The sequence below is a fragment of the Sciurus carolinensis genome, chromosome 9 (assembly GCF_902686445.1).
Source record: "Sciurus carolinensis chromosome 9, mSciCar1.2, whole genome shotgun sequence".
Lineage (NCBI taxonomy): Eukaryota > Metazoa > Chordata > Mammalia > Rodentia > Sciuridae > Sciurus > Sciurus carolinensis.
The window spans coordinates 62,945,257-62,969,702 of NC_062221.1; the positions used below are offsets into that span (position 1 = coordinate 62,945,257).

The 24,446-nt window shown below is 39.0% G+C and overlaps 1 protein-coding gene across 1 annotated transcript in view; it reads right to left on the reverse strand.

Annotated features, from left to right (window-relative positions):
* Atp13a5 (ATPase 13A5) overlaps positions 1–24,446 on the reverse strand; it is a 108,247-nt gene that overhangs the window by 60,526 nt on the left and 23,275 nt on the right. Inside the window, exons 6-10 of the mRNA XM_047564223.1 lie at positions 16,981–17,050; positions 12,833–12,967; positions 7,269–7,341; positions 6,178–6,306; positions 659–829 (exon numbers count right to left, since the gene is read on the reverse strand). Of these exons, the coding sequence (XP_047420179.1) occupies positions 659–829; positions 6,178–6,306; positions 7,269–7,341; positions 12,833–12,967; positions 16,981–17,050 (578 nt within the window). The remainder of the gene's footprint in view (positions 1–658; positions 830–6,177; positions 6,307–7,268; positions 7,342–12,832; positions 12,968–16,980; positions 17,051–24,446) is intronic.

A 24,446-nucleotide genomic window follows, 5' to 3' on the forward strand; every position in this document is an offset into this window, starting at 1 on the left:
AAACATGGAAACATGGCATATTGAAAGTCTGTACTAAATGGTGACTATGGGAATAAAGGAGAAGGGGAAGAACTGAGCAGAAAGGGACAGGCCTTGGGAGGCCCTCGTAGAATCATTGGTGCCCATTTGGAATAAAGGAAAGTAAGGAGTTAAAGATTCCATTAAGAGACTAGCTTGATGGAGAGGCTGTTAACAGAGACCCAATGCAGGAGGGTTAAGTACACATTTTGATGCTTGATTTTGAAGAATCTGTGGAGCACTCAGGTGGAGGTAGGCAGCAGGGAGTTTGATATATACCCTAGCGAGCAACCCCTTTAAAGGAAAGACTTCATAGTCATAATGGTTGACACTTTTTTTTTTTTGTAGGAGCTCGTAATATGGATGGAAAAGAGAAGAAGCCTATGGACACAGGTCAATCCAAGAGTATAATCTTGCCTTGAAGGAAATATACATTACCTGTGTGTACCTTTCATCACACACAAGGGAATAAGTCAGTTAAAATAGTGGTGATTTAGAATAATAAGGGGTCTTCGTAGAAAAGGATGTGACTGTTATTATCAGAATGTGGTAAACCCCCAAATCCTAAACAAATGTTCCCTGTTCTGATTCTGCCCACCTCCAGCCCTGGGTTACACTGACAAGAGTGGAATACACTAACCTGTCTGCAAAACTACTGCTCTTATGGGTCCCTGCCCAGAGGGCTTGACCTGGATAACTTCTGTCCCACAGAAGAGCACATGTTTCCGATAGTCCTCCAAGCTGTGGCATTTCCAAGGCATGGTGTTCTCCGTTTCGGGCAGTGGTGTCTTTGTGACAGGTATACTTTCTCCTAAGGAAGATAGTATTTTGTTGATTCTACATAAACCCACAACGTTATTTAAAACTGGTATTTTCCAGTTTCAAGAAATTAGACAACCACAACTTATCTGGTCCTAATGTCCATCCCGTGAGTCAGACGACAGTTCTCAGGGATGCTGGTGGTATAAGAAATGGTAGACTTTGATGGATTTCAAATAGCCACTTAGGACTGCCTGTCTTCCCTATACCTGGTCTACATGGTTTGTCATCATAATTTTAAAAGCAACCCGTGGTGCCTGAGTTGTCACTTACCATTCTTCAAGTGTTCAGCAGGCCCAGGACCACAAGGAATAGAGGAGCCATAAAGCACACGGATACTATGAGCTATTTGCCTTTCATTCCCTCATTTATTCATTCACCCATTCTCTTACCTAGTCAGTCAACAAATATTTTTAAGTGTTTTTGCTGAGCCAGGAACTGTGCTGAGTGCTGGAAACATAATGAAAAACATGACAGACAGACATCCTGCCCTTGAAAAGCTCAGGGAGCCAGACTAGAAAATAGAGGTCTTCCTACACCATTTCCAGTAAATCCTATTAAAGCCCTCCTTTTATTATTCCACACTTTTGCTCAAAAATCCTTAGGTTTTTTTCATTGCCACTACTAAATAAAGTCCAAACTCTCTTCCTAGGTTGTCAAACCCTTCAGGCACTGTTGACCGTTTCTCCCTGTCCATGCTCCAGCTGAACTAGACCCTTTCATTTCCCTTTATTGACTCCCATTCTTTGCCAGTACCAGTCATCTCCCTTTCCCTGATGGCTGTAAGACCAGATATTTAAGGTAAAAAAGAAATTTAGCTCAGAGTTCAAAAATGATAAATTTCAGAGACAAAATAAAAATGTTAATAACACTTCCTGGCTCCCAGATTTAAAGAGCACTAAAGCGAATTTAAAATTCCATTAGTCTTTTGCTAAATGTTCAATTAGCAAGATAATATGTCATCTTTCCAATTTGGAAATAATATTATATTGATTGTAGTTATACAAATTTGGGTCTTATCTCTCTTTCTAGGTAATAACTGAGGGTAGGGACTTTGACATATATAACTTTTTATATTCCTCATTTTCCCTAGTGGTATATAATAGGGTCAAAATACATATCTTTGTTAAATGCATGGACAAATTAAATAAAGGCAATTACCCAGTCCTTTCTATTATTGTTTTCAAAAACTAGTTTCCTACCATGGTACATATTTCACATCATAAGATGTAAGAAGCTATAAAATTTTTATTAGCAAACTTGAATGGCATTGTCCCCATACCATTTACTTTAAAACAATTATGATATTCGTCTATGGTGTGCATTTGCCAATTGCATTCTAACTGACTTTGTAAAAGAGACAGAACCTTTGGACATGTCTCCAAATCATTATACCACATTGTTTTTAAAATCAGCCTTTATAACAGGCAGATATTTGCAGATAACCAAATGATGTTACACAGAGATGATTTCCAAGTCTCTTTTATACTATTCCCATATTAATAAGAAATCTCATCTTTGGCCTTTCTTGGAACCCACCCCGCCACCAAAAAAAAAAAAAAAAAAAAAAAAGAGAGAGAGAGAGAGAGAGAGAGAGAGATGAATTTATCTAAAAAAGATTGGGGGACTAAAGAATCTAAACAAGGTTTTAGCAGGCAGGGCCAGCTTTGTTTGCTGTCAACTGTAGAGTTGGCTCCTGGCACCTGGAGACCCCTTCTGCAGTCAAAAGGAGAGCCTCTCCCAAGTCTTCAAGGATCCCGGTGCCTGCACAGGGTGACATGCTGGAAACGCCCTGTCCTTGTGTATTTAGATTTCTGTAGTCATTTGACTTTTAACAATTTGAGAGCAGCAACCATTTCCCATTCATCTTAGTAACTCCAGCACCTAACATAGAGCCTGGCACAGAGCAGGCAACTCTGAACTTGTATGAAACACAGGATGAATAAGCAAGAGAAAGGGAGAGGGGGCGAGAAAGGAAGAGAAGGAAAGAGTTGACCTTTCGACTGGTGAGAAGTTAGTCTGGCGGGACTACAATGTGCACACACTGAGGGAACTCCTGGGTCCCACCTGGGTCCTAGCATACTTCCTGCATGTTTCATATGAACCAGAGTAATTTAATGAGTGGAGGGAAGGGGCAGGGGACTGTGGCAGACTGAATGACACCCTCTCCCCCACACGTGTTACTAACAGAAGGGGGAAGCACTGCTTTTAAACATAGGCTCTAGGGACAAAATGCCTGGATTCAGGTGTCTTACTTTATTCATAAAACATGATTGTTGGGGATTTATGTCATGTATGTACTTTCATGCTCTCTGTTTCCTCCACCAAGATGTCACCTCCTTGAAGGGAGAAACCTTATTACCTGTTCACCCAGTAGACTGCTTATTAATAAACCTTTGTGAAGTGAGTGAATGAATATATAAACAAACGAATCCAAATTTCATCTGCACCACCTTTAAGCTCTGTGACTACAGGCAGACTATTTACCCAATCTGGGCCTCAGATTCACCCATCTTAATATAATTGAAACTTGAATGAAGTAACATATGTAAAATGTTAGTGCAGAACCCAATACACATAAGAACGCCGAAAAATGAGCCATTAAGCCAGGAGAAAATTTTAAAGTATTAATAGAGTCTCCTTCCCAGAATATTTCCTTTTACTTCTTGACTCTTCCCCTTCCAGGGGAGCTGGAAATTGAAGGGGAGCCATGCCTCAAGAAAGGAGGCAGAAAAAAAAAACCAGGGAGATGATCACTGGTTTTGGAGTTTGAAAAGTCAGTCATAAATTTGATGGTGAATTTTAGGGACTTCCTGAGAATGAAAACAAATCTTTTCAGTTCGCCATGCCTTCCCTGGACTGCATGTCTATGTAAATTGGAACACATAAAATATACAGAATATAGCACAAAGAGGCGGAAGCAAGTCAAGTCGAAAGGAGGCTTACATGTCACGTGTCCCTAAGAGAAGGCACCTGCACTAACTTGTGGAGACCAACTGGCGCGTGGGTCTGCCTCCCTTCCCAGGTAGGCGGGCCTCCGTCAGTCTCCCAGGTTCAGGGTAGAGGGGGAAGAAGGCCTGCTCTAGACCGCACCCCCCACCCACTTGAGGACCTGTACAACTCTGGGCAGCCAGCCAAGGGTCGGGAGGACCGCTAACCTATGGGGACGACTGTTTGACTCTCGCTGGGTGTTCACACTGGACGCTTTCAAAAAAATGGCAAAATTTGGAGCCAAAACCACAATTAAATGTAGGTGTAAGATAAAGTGGACCATCCTGCAGAGGCGAGTGTGTGGCAGCAAGATGAATCAGAGATGGGGAGGAGGAAGGGTCCGCCTGGGAGCGGAGCCGTGGGTGGGAAAAAGGCGTCAAGGCAACAAGGTGTGACAAGGAGACGGCATCCTCCGCCTTCGTGTTCAGGAGCAAATGCCACCTCCAATTCCATTCCTCCACATACCTGCTGAGCGGCCCTGGCTTCTTTTCACCTTAGCCCCCTCATCTGTAAACTGGGATGATAATAACTCCCAGTCTAATCTGTCTTGTGCCACGATGAAGTAAGATGTAAAAGTTATTTATAAAATATAAGTTGCTATAGCGATGTGAACAGTATTTGCCATATTTATTCTTACATCAATAAAAATGTTTGTATATGTATTGTGTATTGTGTATGTATTTGTGGACAAATACCCAGGAATACAACTGCAGTTTCAGTAATCTAACCCTAATCTTCTGATTGTTCAGTCAGGATCCTTTGAACAAATATGCACATGGTGGGAGGTGGGGTGTAGGCCTGGTAAAAAAGTATTTTGAGCACACTGGGACTTGGATGTTTGTGAAGAAATTAATGAGACACACACACACACACACACACACACACACACACATATATATATATCTTTCTATTTCATGTGTCTGTCTCCCTAGATGCCTTCTATGGTACTTGGGTTACATAGGTATTAGTACTGGCACTTTAATTTTTTCCAAAGTGGACATTAGGAAAAGCCACTTATCATTTTAGGTCATTTTAGGTCGATTTTACCCATTTGGTGAAAGGCAGCATTGTTTGCCACTTCTAATTCTCTGGAACTCTCTGAGTTTTTCTGAGAATCAAGGGCAGCACTGTACAGCCCAGTCAGTGAGAAGAGAAAGAATAGTCCCAGGGCACAGCCTTTCTGTCACCACCATGCTCCCTGTTGCCAGTGAGAGAAGCCATTCTGCCTCACAAGCAGCTGGGAGACAGTGGCTGGCTGCATTTGAGGGAGAAGGACAGTTTTTGTTGAGCTTGAGGTTTGTGTGTTGGGTACTATGGCAACATTCTGGATAAAAGATATGATCAGTATGCAAATCCTCATCACTGTCATTATAAGGCAGTTAGATTTCAACACATTAAAGGGGTATTTTGTAATTATACCAAACATATTTATGTTTACTACATTTTCTTGTCTCAATTTTAAATTAAGCAGACCCATTTTTAATGTGAAATCTGCTTATGTGGAACAATTTAGGGATAATGAACTTCCATTACATTTAGGTTGTGTTAAGGTTTTTCCTCCCTGTCTTTACACCATTTGGAAATAGAAAAACTTAACAATCTGAAAACCAAAAGACAAATAGTTTTTTATGTTTGTGTTGCTTTATAGTACCTTTTATGACAACTTGTTGTGCCTTGTATTTTTCAAACTAAAGAATATTTTTTAAATAGTGCCTTATTAATTGTACAAATGTAAGTAAACCTAATGAACTACAGATGAAAACGAGGGCCCTTCAACTGTAACTAGAAAGGCAGCTTTCTGCACAGTGAGATCAACTGGAAATATGAATACAAAGGAGAACAGAGCAATTGTACTGCCTCTGCCCCAAGGTTCAACTCAAACCTTCCACTGGAACCTGAAAGTAGTTTTTCATCCGTACAGTGCTGGGCTAGGAAAAAATATCTCTATACTCTTCCAGTTGTGGGCATTGCTGGGTTTTGTAGGTTGTGTTTTGCTTGGATATGGGCATGAGTCAGTCTCATATTTAGGAACAGATTCTTTCAACCTGCTCACCTGCTGGAGCCCCTCTGCATTCACCCCGTTCACTCCGCCCATCAGGCAATTAATCACATATTGCATTAAATGTTTTGTAATTTTTTGTTACTTAATTCTTCTTATTATTAAACACAGCCTGCTGGTGTATTTTGTGCCTCTCTTTGAATGAAGAGGCCAGATTTATCTCCCTTATCTGTCTCTCAATATCTTAGCATGGAGCCTGGTGTGGGGAAGATAGGTGTATGTTGATTTGATTTGCTAAGTCTTGGCCTAGCTGTTGGACAGGGAAGACTAGCTCGAGGCAAGCTGCCTACCTGTGAGCATGCCCTCATTCACCACACAGCTCCCATCGATCAGAACAGCATCACATGGCAATGATAATTTTCCTGGAAGAATGAGTGTATCTCCGGGAACCAGGAGGCGGGATTCCAGCTCCTGTAAACCTGTATAAGAACAAAGTTTCCATGACTAGCCGACATTTTCTTAGTTTTACTTAGGATTTAAAGCAACTAAGAACCCTTACTGACCTGTTTGCCAAGAGTTACTCTACCTGTTTAAGCCCTTGCCACTCAACTGAAAATTCCAAGAGAATCAGGATTAGGGAATTGCTTCCTGGAATGCAGCAAAGGATTAGTTCAGCTACGAGATCCCATTTTGATTCTAGTACTTGGTCAGTGTTTGACCCACAGTGAATACTCATGGGCACTTGTTAATGGAGAAGTGTCCTTTGGCTATTGTTTGCTCTCTCTCTCTCTCTCTCTCTCTCTCTCTCTCTCTCTCTCTCTCTCTCTCTCCCTCTCTCTCTCGCCCTGTAGCAAGCTTTCTCTCCTTGGATTGGGGCCTTAGGAGCATTGTCTAGAGAGCTGCTGCTCTGGGGTGCAGCTCTTCACTCCTTGCAGAGAGCCATGGCTACCCCACACAGGCCAGCTTAGAGCAAATGCCAAGTGTCCTCCAGCATCTAAAAGCCCGATGAAGGTCTAAATTCCAAATGATAGTTTGAAATAATTGATGCAGGGTCTTTGAGATGGCTAGTTAAAGAATATAAAAGAACCTTAAAAGGGTTCATCCAGTAATAGTCAAGTGAATGAAATATGGAGGGCAGAGGGAATGTGAAGTAACCCAGACATTGAACAGGAATGGTTTAATCAGGACTGGGGCAAGTGAGGGGCCCAGGTTACACTTTTGCAGGGTACTCCCTCTCCATCCATGCAGAGACAGGATTCGTGTTTGTACATCCTTGCTTCCTTGGATTTCGTGTCTTAGATGCTCTGTTCTCACCCTAGTTCCAGTCTGGAGCTCAATCAGAAAAGACTTTTTCTCCTTGACTTATAAGTAATCAAGAATGAAAGGGACAGATTCTACCCGGAAACAGTAAGATGCTCAAAAGGCAGACTGTATCACCTACCTTTGTCTTTTACAAGGATTGTAACCCGGACTTTGTTGTGATCCTCCACGAGATTGTGCAGCTTCACTGATTGCTATCAATGTAAAGACAAGGTTTCAGTATCAATGCACATCCTGAAAGCCACCTGATCTCCATAGCCCAAACACCAATCTGCTGTCACAGTCAAAAACTCCATGCTCCACCTGCCCTACTCCAATCCCCTCCCCACTTGCCCCACTCCTTGCAGAAGAGATTATGCTCAGTAGTTAGAATAAAATAGAAATAGAAATAATGCTATTTCCCTCCTTGGGAAATGATGCAGCACCACTGGAGCCTAAGCCAAGGAAGCAAGACTTCATTAGCATGTTAAGGATTCACAAGTTGAAAGAGGAAGACTAAGACTGAACGGGTTAGGGTTAGGGTTAAGCTCTCAGTGTCCACTTCCCTGTCTGTAAAGCAACAAAGCTAAATTTGATCAGCAAGTGGATTTCCACTTGTAAAAGCCTGTGAGTATTTAAGTTGTGCTTGATCACAAGTGAATAACCACCCCCTCTGCTACGAACTGGGGTTTTCTTCTTGGATGAGTCTGTAGTATGGTGTCATATGGCTTGCTTTTGAATCCTGGTGTTACCACTTATAAGTTATTTACCTGTCCAACTCTCTTCTGCTCATCTGAAAGGAGAAAGGATAGCCATCTCTGTTTTATAGAACTGTCATTAGTTTTAAGCTAATGCTCATAAAGCCCTTTGTATAGTACTCAGAACTATGCTGAGGGCTCATGCATGTTAGTGAAGAATAAAAAAAGTTGCTGATGGGAAAAAGAACTGTGAAAGTCCATCAGTTGGAAAGGTTTGTCTGAGGTAGAACTTACTGAGATGGGACTCTGTAAAACATGGAGAAAACGAAAGGGGCATGGGGTAACAGAGGCAGCGTCTCCTTGGAAAATGGCAGGGATCGGAAGAGAGGTGAGAGGGAATTTCATCCATACAACTTCCCCAGAGTGACTGTTGGGGTGCCAACAGCCAGAGAGATGGGTCAGCTGGGGCAGGACTGAGCAGCTGCAGAAGGTACTGCCCCCACTGGTATGAATGTCAGTGACTTGGATGCCACTAAGTACTATCAACAGTACTCAAATGCAGTTTAACCTAGTTTAAACATGAAACTCTTTTTTTAGATATTAAATTATCTTTATCCATTCCATTGGTTCATTTTAAATGTTACAAAATGTCACCAGGCTAAGACAAGCATTACACACAATTATGCAACTTTCCCCTTCAAAGAACATAATGAATTCAGTGTTAATATTTATATGGAAAATTTATTATTTATTTCAGTTTTGCATGAAAAACTGAAGTTCACTAATTTGGACCAATTAAATAGAAGAAGTGATGTTGGATACATATTCATTGTCCTTGGGGCTTGACTGTTGGGGCATGCATTTAAATGACAGGTAGTAGTGAGAAATTCAGCTCTGGTTCTGTGGTGAGAACACTGGAGTCACTCAGGATTCCTGAGCTGTAGGTCTGGCTCACCCACGAACAAGTCATGTATGGTATATAAAAAATTTCACCTTACAAGCTAGTGTTTCCTCTGTAAACAAATAACATTGAATTGGACCAATTTCAAGTTACTTTCAGGATCAAACATGGTGTGCTACAGATTTATTTTACATGCCAAGGATTTATCTGAAACACAACTTCATAGGAGAAATAAACAAGGTACATAAATAACTCAAGTTATTATTTTTAAAACAGTTTGAAAACATTAAACCATTACTATGTGCCAAGAACTGTTGTAGAAACTTGGAATATATTGTTTACCTTTTTAATCTTCAAAATAAATTTATGATGAACATGTTGTCTCCAACATACACATAAATAACAAAAAGAAAAAGCAAATAACTGGGGTTGAAAAATGTTGAAGTCACTTTCCCACAATTGTGTACTTATTAAACTTGACAGTCAAACCCAGGTTTATCTGACTCTAAAGCATTATCTGCTGATGCGTATATTCTTCAAGAGCTTCAAAAGGCCCTTTTCTCCATTTAGAAGATAAACATTCTCCCTTCCAAATTTCTTCATTTTATTGCACGGCAGACTCTTTTAGTCAATGCCATGATAACTTCAGCCTAGCTGAAGAGGATGATAATCGACACATTTGGAAGAGGTGAAGTATGAGTTAATAATGCTTGACTGTAATTCTCAAACCTCATTATGCTGTAAAGCTGGATTTGTTTATCAGACTTAGCATTCTGCGTAACCTGCCACGCTTCCCTGCCTTTGCTCAGGCTGTTCCCTAGAATGTTCGGCCTAGTTTTCTACTAGCAAACCCTTTCTAATCCCTCCAATAAATCCCTACTTAAATGTCACCTCCACCCTATAAGTCCTCATCCCCAGGAAGAAGGCAGTGTTCTGCTCCTTGTGTCTTAGTACCTGCGTTGGGGTACTAAACACATTCCACTGCAACCACCTGTTGTCTTGTCAGGTCTCCCCTGTAAAGCAGGCAGTTTGCAGAAGAAAAGGGCCATGTATTCATCTCTGCAACTCCCAGAGTCTATCACATAGTAGGCTCTCAGCACATATGTGTTTAACAGAACTGAATCATTCTACTTCTCCCAAAGACACTGGAGTAAGATAATGCAGGCATCTTCTCTGCAGCTCTACAAGCCCAGGCAGGTTTCTATGACAACCAACCAGCCAGGAGAAGGCGAATGCTGTGATGCCTGCCATGATTGCAAAGCTCGTTGCCTGATTTTCATTAGGCCCCCTCTGGTTTCTCCAGTCCCTCTTCAGTGGGACCAGGATCAGTTTCCAAGACTAATTTGCATACTGTTATTATTCAGCATCTGTTGCTGCCTGCGCTGGTATAAGCTGTGGCTGGATTTCCTCCAGAGATGAGCAACAAGGACGGACATTAACTCAGGTGCCTCTCGAGCCCAGCTCAGTCATGCCTGAAGGCAAAGCACTCTGGGCCAGCTACTCAGAGCTGTTTCTAGTAGTTGTCATGGCAGAGCCCTGCGACAAGGTAATGTAAATACAGGTGGGTCCCAAGGTTTTCACTGCAGGGAACTGTCAGGAAGGGACTGCTGCAGGGGGGATCCTTGGCTTAGGTTAGGCAAACTCTACGTGTCATTATTTGAGTCTAGAAGACGTGCAGGAACATACCTTCTTATATTTCTGCAAACACCTTCCTTCTTCCGATTTTTAAAAGCCTGTGTTGGTTTAGCTAAGTCTTTAATTCTGTGACATGATGAACTTCAATGCAGGTCGATAGAATGATTTGGAGATGGCAGTAGATGCTCCTTCCTACATTCCTGCCAACCTCCTTCCCACAAATCTTAGAGTTATAACCAAGTCCACGGGTCACTTTGAGAATGTGCTCAACAGGACAGTGGGGAGTACTTGATTCAGAGTCAGGAAACCCTGGCTAGGGTCTATGGCCACCATTCCTTGGGTGTGTGTGAGCAAGTCTCTTTATCTCCCGGATTGCCACGTCCTGTCCTTCCCTGTCAGGTGGTAGGAGTGTATGACACCTGTATGCGTCTCACTTTACCATGTATCCTGCTCCGCACAAACACATACATGTATATTAGGCATGTGGAGCCTCTTGTAAACTCTAAAATACTAAATAGACATGATCATGGAGGATCTGTGATTTAAACTGCAAGGATACAGTTTCAGGAAACTGGCTCATTTCGTATGGTTTTAAAAGATGCTTTACAGGTTGGGTCAGGTAAGCTTAAAAAACAAATACCAGCTGCTAATAGGATTAGTGCTTGTCTTCTAAATCCTTTTCTTCTTTTTGAAGAAATCCTTTGCCATCAAGACTGAAGTTCCCATGTCAGTCACTATTTTGGGCAAAAGAAATTTAGGAATTTTGCTAAGAAGCAGGACCTTAATGTTTAAATTTCATTAGGATTTTAAGGTAAATATTGAGCAAATTACAAATGAGAAAAACAGAGATAACCTAACTTGGGAACGGGAGATCTTTATGTGCAAAACAAGAAAGCCAGAACCCATAAAGGAAAGGAGAAACACATACCTACGTAGTTTCTAACATAAAGTAAGAGTCAAGGTCAAGAGAAAAAAGATAGACTAAAACAGAACTTCTTCACACACGTGATGGATATAGAGTCCATCAATACAAAAGAAAAATACAAACTCAAATGGAAGTGTGCTACTTTCACTGGTAATCAGGGCAAAGTACATTAAAAACATTAAACAGAACACTTTTACATGTCAACATATAACACCCAATACTGGGGAGGATCTGGAAAATGATACTATTTTGTGTTGCTGAAAGAAGAAACTGTTTCATTTGAAGAGAAATATATAGCATAATCTATTAAAATTCAAATTATATGTATCCTTTGATCCAATAATCTGACTATTGGCTCCTATGTTAAAAAAAATTCCAAACATTCATAATATGTAAGCACATGACTATACTGTAGTTATGTTTAATTCAATATTATTTGTGATTGGCAAAATTGGAGGAAAATAAACTTATTTTACATACATAAAAGAGTAGTTGAACAGATTATGATATTCCATGAGATATCATACCAGTACTTTTAAACATGGTTTACAATTATTTATTTGCTTGCTGGATTACCATTATATAAACATTTAAAGTGAAAATTAAAGGTACAGATTAATGTGCATAGTAAGATTATAATTTAATTAAAAACTTAATGAATACACAAATCTCCACATAAAATTGTATTTTGTATGCACCTAATAGCATGATAAGAGTGAACAAATATGTTCAGCTGATGATGACGTTCATAAATGAATAAAAACATGTATTTGGGATCTTGGTGTTCAAATTCATCTTCATTAGATTCTCCTGATAACAACAGTGCTTAAGCCTTTAGATATAAAATGATCAGAAATTCAGATTCCTGTTATTATCCTGGATATTTTTATTTAATAGGTCAGTAGTTCAGGAATTTCAAGTAAGTTTCTTGCTGAAACACTGCCTTGATGAGGGGAGGTTCAAAGCTGAGTTTTTCTACAACTTTCATAACTCCCACCCAGGAATTTCTGTATTTGTTTTTGGTTTTCTTAAAGAAAAGTATACCTGAATTCCATATGAAGAAATAGACATTTTAAAGGAATCTTAAGACTAAAAGTTGTTATAAACATTTAGATGAGAAATATTTAGAACAAGCACAGTATATAAGTTGGGAAAAATGCATCATCAAATCATCCTAAGAGACATAATGTCTTGACTAATATGCACATTTGAGATGTTCCTCATCCTTTTCTCCCGAAACTATTACTGACACCATTACTCCACTATAGCATTCTCTCCCACCCTACTCAGAGCCTCAGAGTCCTTCTAAACACAACATTCAAGGAAAACTTTAGTGGATAATCAGAGATTGCAAAGACATTTATTATTTAAATCTACCTGGCATTCCTAAAGTCCTCTTCTTGAAATCCCACAATTGGTGAGTTTTTGTTTATTGCTTTGCTTTAACTTATGTTGGACAAAGCAACTCTTTGTTATTGGTGAAAATTCTAAGGCTCTGCCTCTTTAAACAGAGGTTAAATAGAATCCAATATGATTTCAGCTCTTACCTGTCGCAAATCATACACACTTAAGACGATGGAGATAATGGTCAAAATGATGATAGCCACAGAGTATTCTATATAACCTTGAGACAGCCACAAAGTTAGGGTGAAGGCTTGGAACACATAGAAAGGATTTAAAACCTGCAGGTACAAAAATAGCACTAGAGTCACTTGAATGGACCTTAGTAGCAATCAAGATGATACCAATTCTTTATAGAATATTTCTTCCACTTTTTATAATATACAATAACCTCTAATATTTAAGAACTTAATTAGAACTTCATTAATTTGGATAAAGACAATGTCAAACACATAGAATGTGATATGGTGGAAGCAAAATTAAGTACCAAAAGCCATGCCCACAAATTGGTAATTCTTAATCGTTTTGAACTTTAAAAACTTTTTTCCCAGTAATAAAATCCAACAATTTACTTTCTTAAATAGGTCTACCCATAATAAAGGAGAAACATGATTTAGTCTCCTTTTAAAATGACCTTCAAACAGTTTTTAAAAGTTTGTTTTTATGTAATCACATGCTGCAGATTTTGTCAAGTCATGCAATGAAAATGAGGGATTCTACTTTTATCCAGGTCATTTAAAATGCCTGTCATGTCACAGGTCATGGTAAGATCCTCTAAGAGTAAGTGGAATTATCATGGCCCTTTCCTTGAACAAGGAGGGATCCTGAAGAGAAAAGATACATCCAAGGCTGCAGAGAAAATCATTGACAGCAGGCATTACCAGTCTCTACGCTGGTCAATTGAGTATGTACATTTTTGGTCTCTTGGTGATACCTTCAATTTTTTTTATTCCCTCAAATTTCCATTTTGGTCCTACTGGCTCCACTTTTGTAATCATATCAGGGAGGAAAGACCTGAGTAGCTAGAGAAAGACCTTATGATGTCCAGACATAGTACAAATTAAAGAGCCCATTGAGACAAGGCCAGGATTCCTTTCTTGAAGAAGTGTCCTTTATGATTTTCATAAATTAGATGAAATACTGACTGGAACCAGTGGTACTCTTTTTTTTCTCCACTTTCTATAATTTCCTAGTATATTAAATAAAATTCTATTTTTTTTCCTAAGAATGAACTAGCATCTGGTTAATAAATTAATTTGACTGATCTTGAGGGTTTCTTAAACTCTGGGGTATATTGTGTATATTGAAAAAGCTTATGTTTCTTAATGTTTCTTATTATTTCCATCTCACTGATTTACTTACAAATTATAGCTCTTGTGTTTGCTTGGCATAAAATTTTCTAATTGTAGATTATGTACTAACGATAACATGATCTTGAGTTTATAGAAACCCAATACAAAAATTGTTAAATGCTTCCTGGAGAAGAAAGAGCACAATGATAATTTGACCCCCTTCTCCAATATTCTTTTGTAACAAAATATGAGAAGTAGTTTGATTTACATTTTTTTTTTTATAAAAGCCTAGTAAATAGGTGCTAAAAAAAGATACTAGCACTGCTTTCAAAGCAGATCAGACTGATACCTGAGGATTTCCTGCCCCAGCTTGGAGACTGAGAAAAATCACAAGCAGAGATGGCTCACAGTTGAGGGTGGAGCAGGAAAGAACAGTCTACGGCACAATCACAAACTCAACCAAGCCCTACAGGACTGACATCTGACAGATTCCTGAGGACAAACACTCACGTCTCCAATGTGGGTCTGGCTCTGAAGTGGGCACCCAATGGGTACAAACTGGAGCCAAAAACAGAACCACCAAAGAGGGATAGCAAGCACAGGGAGAAATAAGAGAATGGAAGAAGCCCAATGTCCCGTTTATTGGGAATTTACAAAAAAAATAATAAATTCAAAACACACAAGGAAATTTTTGTTTAAAAAAAAATCTGTCATTGAAAGAAGTCACTCTTAAGAAAATTAAAATATAGAGCAATTAGAAAAAGACCAAAAATAATTCATTTCAAATTCTCAAAAATTATAGAAGTTCTTCTTTTCCTATTTGTATCCTTTTAATTTCTTTGGTCTGTCTAATTGCTCTGGCTAGTATTTCAAGCATGATGTTGAATAGAAGTGATGAAAGAGGGCATCCTGTCTTGTTCCAGTTTTTAAAGGGAATGCTTTCAGTTTTTTTTCCATTAAGAATGATTTTGGCCATGGGCTTAGCATAAATAGCCTTTACAATGTTGAGGTATGTACCTACTATCCCTATTTTTTCTAGTGTTTTGAGCATGAAGGGGTGTTGTATTTCGTCAAGCGCTTTCTCTGCATCTATTGAAATAATCATATGTTCTTAACCTTAAGTCTACTTATGTGTTGAATTACATTTATTGATTTCTGGATGTTGAACCAACCTTGCATCCCTGGGATGAACTCCACTTGATCAAGGTGCACTATCTTCTTAATATGTTTTTGTATGCGATTTGCCAGAATTTTGTTAAGGATTTTTGCGTCTATATTCATCAGAGATATTGGTCTAAAGTTTTCTTTCCTCGATGTGTCTTTGTCTGGTTTTGGTATCAGAGTGATACTAGCTTCATACATTGAGTTTGGAAGGATTCTATCCTTTTCTATCTCATGGAATACTTTGAGGAGTATTGATATTAGTTCTCCTTTGAAGGTCTTTTAGAACTCAGCTGAGAATCTGTCTGTCCCGGGCTTTTCTTGGTTGGTAGGCTTTTGATGACTTCTTCTATTTCATTGCTCGAAGTTGATCTGTTTAAATTGTGTATGTCCTCCTGATTCAGTTTGGGAGGATCATATGTCTCTAGAAATTTGTCGATGTCTGAGATTTTCTATTTTGTTGGAGTATAGATTCTCGAAGTAGATTCTAATTATGTTATGTATTTCAATGGTGTCTGTCATGATATTTCCTTTTTCATCACAAATTTTAGTAATTCGAGTTTTTTCTTTCCTTCTCTTCATTAGTGTGGCTAAGGGTTTATCAATTTTGTTTACTTTTTCAAAGAACCAACTTTTGTCAATTATGTGAATTGTTTCTTTGGTTTCAATTTCATTGATTTTGGCTCTGATTTTAATTATTTCCTGTCTTCTACTACTTTTGGTGTTGTTCTGTTCTTCTTTTTCTAGTGCTTTGAGATGTAATGTTAGGTCATTCAGTTGTTGACTTTTTTTATTCTTTTCTTGAATCAGCTCCATGCAATGAATTTTCCTCTTAGTACTGCTTTCATAGAGTCCCAGAGATTTTGAAATGTTGTATTATCATTCTCATTTACCTCTAAGAATTTTTTTATCTCCTCCCTGATGTTTTCTATTATCCATGCTTTATCTACTAGCATATTATTTAGTTTCCAGGTGTTGGAGTAGTTTCTGTTTTTTATTTTGTCATTGATTTCTAATTTTATCCCATTATGATCTGATAGAATACAAGGTAGTATCTCTTTTTTTTAGCATTTACAAAGGGCTTCTTCATGGCATAACAGATGGTCTATTTTGGAGAAGGATTCATGTGACATTGCCCCATGTGTGGACTGGAAGTTTGTGCCCCCCACCAATAAAGCCATATGTTGACACTCCAACCCACAATGTGATGGTATGAGGTGGTACTTCATGTGGTAGGTACACATGAGGTCATGAGGGAGGGGCTCCCATGAAGGGATCAGTGTCCTTACAAGAAGAGGAAAAGACTAGAGCACTCTCTTTCTACCATATAAGGACGCAGCAAGAAGGTGGTGTCTGTGAGAACTTAGTACACAGAACTTTCTAGCCTCCAAAACTGAGAAATAAACAATTGCTGTTTAAGACTTCAGTCTATATTTTATTATAGTAGCCTGAACTAAGGCACCTCCCCCACAATCAAAAATGTAGCAAAAGAAACAAGAAATTATGAAATGATAATCTGTCATCTGTCTCTCACAATGGGAAGGAATTTTAAAGTGGATCTGAATTTAAAATAAGTGGTTATTGCAAAGGATCATTTAGATATCCTAGAACAAAAAAAAAAAAAAAAAAAAAGCATTTATCAAATGTTTTGAAAAAACACCAACAGGAAAAGTATAGACTCAAGTCAAGGGGACAGAAACAGAAAGAAGTTGCAGGAGACACATACTTCATTGACATAGACATATTTATATGCCGTTCAAGATTGCTCCTAGTACTAAGTACAAAGGAAGGGGCAGAAATTATTTTTTTTTTCTCAAAAAGAAAAGAAAAGAACTAGTTACCTGTTTAACAAGCAGCTTCCATATGGGTTGGATTTCAACCTCAATGGCATTGGGCCCACACACTAATCTTCTGTAGGAGATGGATCATCCATTAGTGTCACACCTACGAGCTCAGTGACAAGTGAGTACAGACTAAGCACCAACCACTTCTCTGCTCTTTGGAGATTTTCCAGCTTCAATTAAACAATAATGTGCAAGTACTTTTGAAACATAATCCTAAATTACTAATATGTTTTTGAAACGAATGTCAATGAGTGATAAACAAAGTTGCTTTTCTGGTTTACAAATGTCATCACTACAACTCAATGAGTCAAAATGAAGTTAGAAAGGCATTTTGAGAGTTTTTTTTTAAAAATAATTTGATTACATTCTAAGGCAGCAAAAGAACACAGATATGAAGATGCCTCTAGACCTGACAGGCATTTTAGACTGTTCTTCTTGCGAATAATCACGCCCGTCTCGTGTTGGTATCTCAGCACCTAGGATAGGCCCTTATTATGTAAACTAATGAATATGGCAGTGAATGCATGAATGCTCTGGAAGATGATAGAAGGTCTTCACCTTGGGAATGTATGCCTTGCATACAAGGTGTTATACATGTGTACATTATAAAATGAAGCTCTCACATATATATGGTATTTTACAAAGTTCTTACAAAAATCCTCATTTGATCCTCATGATAGTCCAAAGGCAAGAGTGAATAGCTAGCTCCATTGTGCCAGTGTGAAAAATTGTTTGGTGTGGGTGTTTAGCCAAAGGTGCGCATATCTAATATTAATCATGATAATATAACTTTTAAGCAAAGATGACAGTGCCAGAAAATTCACTTAGTCTTTTATAGCCATTAACTACTTTAATCATCACATTATCCCCATTGGATTTCATATTATAACCTGCTCTAAAGAAAACTAAAGTTTGAATAAATTAAGTAACTATCCCAGGATCTCAAAACTAGAAAGAAACAGACCTAGCCTTCCTACCTTGATCTTTGGACTACAACTCTGCCCCAGCAAGTACCAGAGGAGAGAATCTGCATGAAGTATCCTTGATATCACTAAGATATAATTCAGAGCTGAACCCAAGTTCACCTGATTCTAAGCCAAGCTTTTCCAAGTGCAATTGTTGCTTGCAAGGGACAGAGAGGACTCACACCAAGGTCTTCTGGTTCCATACCATAGAAACCCTGGTGCTTGGGGGAGTTAAGAGACAGGTTGGTCAAACAGCCATGTTACCATTTAACTTCATGACTCCCTAAACCCCACACTGGGAAAGACCATGACTCAAGCTACTTTGGCACCGAATCCATGACAATAACAATTTGTTGGCTCATTATCAGAACTTCTCAGGACTCCAAATCCCCCCACCCCACTACAGTTCTCACCCTTCTCAGATTCTTCACTCTGTAAATGCCTACTCAGCTTTTGAGAGCCAAGTCTGACATTGAGCCTACTGGTTGAGAAATGTGAGGTAGAATTGACTTGGGTTTGCACCTACTTGCTATTCCCTCTATCTGGAATCAGTTTCCTTGCATCTTTGTATAACTTGCTGCCTTGTTGCATTCAGATTACTGTTCAAATAACACCTCCTTATGGGGACCTTCCCAAATAATCATATTTAAAATAGCTACTCTGGGGCCGGAGGTGTAGTTTAATGGCAGAGTATTTGCCTAACCTAGCATGAGCAAGGCACTGGGTTCAATCCCCAGCACTGGGCTGGGGAGGTGGGGTAAGAAAAAACTACCCTAAGATTCTCTTTTTATTCATAACCTACCTTATTTTTCTTCATAGTGCATTTGATTACCTGAAACTATGCCTTATTTTTAACATGATAATGAGCATGAAAATGATAGACTATATCATCTATTATCATATAAGATTCTAAAGGACACTTACAGCCCATAAAGGTCTAAAACAGGACCTGAAACACACAACACACTTGAGCATTATGTGTTCAATGAATGGATGGAGGGCTAAGTGAGGTGTGAGTCTTGGTTCCCTTATCTGTGAAATAAGTTTGATAAAATATGCCTAATAAAATTGTTATCAGTGTTATAGTGCAATAATATGTGAAGCTTTTGGCACAAGTGCCGGGACAGGACAAGGTCCCAGTAAATGGCAGCCATCTTTGAAGTCTAACTCCCTTTAGCACAATTAACTGTATTTTTCTCTCTTTCAACATTTTCTTTTTCAGTCCCAGTGCTTACTTCATTGAACTACAACATATATTTCTATACCTTTTTCTCCTCAGATTATCTAGACTTTCTTTCAAGGCAAGAATGGAACTTTTTCAATTCTCATTTTCTGGCATCTAAGGATCCAGTATCGGACACAGATGTACCTGAAACTGTAATTAATTAATAAGAATCTCTGTGGCCCATATCTAGAACATTTTATCCCCCGAAAAGATTCAAAACCCAGATGCACAACAAAGATAGAACCCAGGCTGTGGAAAGTCAATGTAGAAAGCTAGTCAAAGATCCAGTATGCTTTGACTCTTCCTGTTTGGTGAGATGGTTTCTAATATTCCCTGAAAAAAAGAGCTTAGATTCCAAGAGGAGGGGGAACCAGTGGATGGATACTTGCTTGTAGATAGTCATATTTAGTGCTCATCTGGGTCATGTTTAAATCATAGCCTGGCATACCCTCTATTAATGTCCTTTCTGCTGTCTCTTGCCAAAAAAAATATAGTGCGTTTAGGGAACATGTGCCCAACTCAATCTCTGTGCAAGCCAACGAAGGTTTTGGAGATGCTGACCAATGATTGAACAACCAGGAGAAATAGGAGACCTGAAGGTGGGTCACATTAAGGAAGGTCCAAGATTATATTCCCGACTAAAAATCTGATGAGCTGGCTGGGAAATGAGGCCCTGGGATTGTTCCAAGTGTCTTCACTGAACAACATAAGCCAAATACAATTAAATAGGCTTGCCTGGCATTCCTAGCGATCCATCAAGGGAATAGTTGCTGTGGAGGTGAAGAAGCTGAATTTCACATCAGGGCCTTGTGAAGGGAATTTTTATGCTAACTAGGGGCACTACTTTAAAGACCACTGAGTTTTCTTCTGACTCTCAGATATTAGTAAATCTGCTGGATTGTTTAATTCTGAAACACCCAATGTGAATAACTGGGACTACATTCTGTGGAGGTGTTTCATGGTGCCTAGTTTTCCTTTATTCATTCATTTATCCGTTTATTCACCAAAGAATTGTTGGAAATACATTGTGTGGTTCCCTGGTGCATGGAAGGCCCCAGGTGATACAGATTAGAATGGAGACTAGAATGGAGTACTGGAGAAGACAGGAGTGAGTTAGAAGGACTAGTGAGCTTCTTCACACGACCACCTTCCTGTTTTGCTCATGGCTTTCACTCTGCAAAACCTCCAACAGTCTCTGGCAGGCAGGGATACCTGCAGCTTTCCAAACGGTCCATGTCAGGTCAAGACACTCTGGCATGGCCTACTGCCAGGAACTTGGGTATTTAGGGAGAAAACATCTGGAGTCTGAAAAAACTCCCTGGTGGTTCTGCTAGCCAATCCTTCACCCCCTTAAAACCACTTCTTAAAGGAAGGGAGACCTCAGACCTTCACAGATGCAGCACATGGCACCCAACTTCTGGGATTTAGGTAGAGTTGTATAGTATAACAAATGGGTTGGTCACAGAGCACTACCACTTAAAAAAATTAATAACAAGATTGGTATATTGTTTTTGTTTTAAATATTTTTTTAGATGTTGATGATCCTTTATTTTATTCATTTATTTATATGTGGTGCTGAGAATCGAACCCAGTGCCTCACACATGCTAGGCAAGTGCTCTACCACTGAGTCACACTCCCAGCCCCAAGAGTGGTATATTTTTAAAAATTCTTTCTCAGTATGTGTTGGGGGAGCTCAATTTAGAAATTCTTTGAAATGATTATGCACCCTCATGAAAAACTAATAAAAGCTCCATTTTATAAGTGACACAAAAGTTTCTTTAGTTTTTCACATTAATGTTCATCTGTGAATTATCCATTTCTTTCATTTCCTAAATTAGGCATTTCCAGATAACCTCAGGAAATACTGGGCTCTTCCATGATTCCATGCCCTCTGTGTGAGCTAAGTGAGATGCTTCCAGTCAGCTTTCCTTGGGGAAGTACTCTGAGCATTCCCAGCAAGAAAGTCTGTAAGGGAAAGGACCAGAAGGGCATGGGGAGTTGAAATGGGGATACAAAGAAGCCCAGGACAGAATCTTGCCAGGGTGATTCAGGACTTAGACTTACTGATCCCTCCACAGGATTTTGCTCCAAAATAAACATTAAGTGATTTCACATTTCCAAAGGACCCAAACCCATGGGACTGAGAATTTAAATTTATTAATTAGAGGATACTGATTTCAGTTCATTTAATTTTTATTCAATGCCTTATGCATCATATTTTAAAGAAACAATACATAATAATATTTTAGAGTGATACATTAACTTCTGATTGAATGTTAAGAGTTGTGACTAAGCTATTGACTTCAGCCTGCCCCCTCTTCCAGCCAACTTTTTCTTTTTCCTTCCTGAGGAGCTGATCTGATGGTTGAATATCTATGATTGGGATGCTTTCTAGAAGTATAACTTTCAAAAGGCATAAAAGGTCATGGCACATAGGCATGATTTCTTTTCTGAGTTTAGCTCCCCTCAATACCTGAGGAGTAAGGGAGTAGTCTCATGGTAGTTGCAACCTCTCCCTCCCTCATTCCCTCCACCTTTTTCTTTCTTTTCTCTCTCTTTTCTAAAGTTCTGTCTTCTCATGATACATCTTCTGCCATTTAGAGCTACACCTTGATAGCAAACACATCCTTGTTTTGCTGCCTATGCCTTGGATTCTTTCCCTCTGGCAGTGACAAGCATGCCCCCCAGCCCCACCCAGTGGTACAGCAAATGTTGGGAATTGACTCTGGCCCTGAAGAATCACTGAGTTGATTGAGGGTCTCTTCACATTTCTTATTCTGTGATGTCACATTGGTGCCTTAACTCAGCCATGGCTGGAATATTCCCACCATAGAAACTGGCAAGTCTGCCCAACCAAGCTTTATTATTATTATTATTTTAATTCAGAAAGCAAGTCACCAACAAGTTGACTGGTCTGGAGTTAACCCCAGATAAGGGAGTTTGCCATGTCTATTTTTATTTTCAAGGATGCAGCAAGATAGACTGGGAGAAAAAGAAATTAAAAAGATCCTCAATTTTAAAACTATCCTGGTAGTCTACCTGCCTAGATGGGGATCAGGTAGGTTTGTTGTTTTTGTAGGACCCCAATCTTGTGAAGTAAAAGAATCACTTCAGGTGTCTGTGAATCTGTCTAGGTCAGTACTAGGAGGGAAGGTTGCATTCAGTTCATGTTGACCGCAGACTGAAACATGGAGTCCCCTGGGACAACTTACTTGCTCTCTTCCTAATGCCTTCTGGCAATTTCTCTCCAGGGAAAAAATAACTTTTCTGGTGTCCCAATATGCTACTTGAAAACTGAAAAGCATGTATCTGCATTTTTCCTCTTTGACTGCTTGGAAGCCTATAAAGAACCTTGTATTTAGACTCTATAGCTTTTTATCGTCATCATCTGAGATTCTTGTGTGCCCCTACCTTCATTTCCCACATTGCACTTTTGTTTGTATATGTGGTGGGGGGAAGTGAATGGGGTACCGGAGATCAAACCCTAGGACCTTGCACATTCTGGACAAGCACTCTACCACTGAGCTACATTGCCAGCCCAATGTTCTTATTTTTAAATGCAAGCTCAAATCCATTTAGAAAATTGGTAAGCTATCACTTAACAGATCCATCAATCATATTTAAATTTAAAAAAAGAAAACCTTAGTCTTCCCCTAAGAAATACTCTTTTTTTACCCTCCATTCAGACATGCCCATAAAATAAAATAAGCCTATGCTTATATGATTATCTCCTCTATTTTTCATATTTGGGAAACTATACTCTGTCTTGCTTATTAGATTGTCAAGTTCTTTATTGTGTGGACCAGATTTAAATTTAATTATGTATGATGTTTATTAAAGCATGGCACTTGATAAATAAGGACAAATGGGAGGTAGCTACACTGATGGGAAATCTTTCCGGTGGAAATGACTTCCTAGGCAGAAAATATCTACATCTATCAGTGAGATTTCTTAAATGCCCTAGATCAATCCTTTAAACATCTGTGCTTGTGCTATTAAACCAGTAGGTTTTTAACAACTTTGAAAATTTTTTGTGTGTCAGTGTATTAAGCATTACATCTGAAATCTTATATAATGATACCATTTCTAAGGCATATTGCAGTGTTGTCCTGGTCTAGATGCCTGGTTCATTTTTCAACGTGTTCTTTCAGGGGGAAGACTTAAAAACAACAAATCAGTAATTCTCCCCTCAGTTTATGTGAGAATTATGGAATTTGCTTACTAAAAATGCAGAGTTCCTTCTCTTATCAGTACCTCTTTCTCCTACAGAATCATCAGAATTATGGAGGTAGAACCTAAAACCAATATTTTAGGTACCAGATTTCTTCTTAGCTTGAGAATTGGGGTTTCTGGCTGATTGGAAAGGTTAGGCAGGTAAAGCCCATAAAACGATTCAGAAGTCAAGGAGACTAGTAACTTTGTGGGGACACCTTGCAATGGTTTCCTTCAGTCTCACTAGAATTGGTCATTTCAGTACAGTTGAAGGAAGCAGGAACTCCACTGTGAGTCAGCAGGCTGCGTGAGCACCTCCTAATCTATGTGCAGCTACAGTACCAGTCCCATGATTGTGCCACACTTTTTGTCTCTCTATCTCTAGTCAGTGAATATCTCTGGGACAATGCCTAAGTCTTTCCTTTCAGATTGCTGGTTCCTTGCAAAGTGCCTGGCATATTAGAAGCAAGCAGTTAACAAATCAATGAATGCATTCATTTATTCTACAGAAAGCTATTAAGCTCCTATCATGAATAAGAAGCTGTTCTAGGTGCTGGAGATACCACAATGAACAGTACAACCAACCAGACAAAACCCTCTCCTGACAACCTGACACAGTTGTCAGTTTCAGTATAATATTCAGAACTTACATCAATAAATACTTATTTTGTTCTTTCTCAGCAAACATGCCATCACAGAGCTGTTTGTTCACAGTAAAATGCATTCTTAATAGTGCCTTTCTGGTCCTCAGAAGCTTTGGAGGATTGAGAAGATGATGTTTATGAAATAACTTAAGATTTTTTGAGGAGAGAATTAAAAAAGGGAACACAAAGAGACCATTCTATAAAGCTGAGAGGAAAGATCAAATTTTATTCGATTGCATTGCTGTTCGTCTTTTTAGAAAATAATTTTACATCTGACAATAATTTAGAATCTCTCTCTCCCTCCAGCAAATGAATCAGGACTATATCAGGTTGATGAAGATTTTGTGCCAACAGTGTACTAATGGTGACCCATTTGGTACTTCACTTTTCTACCAGCAGAGTATACTCTCAGGAAG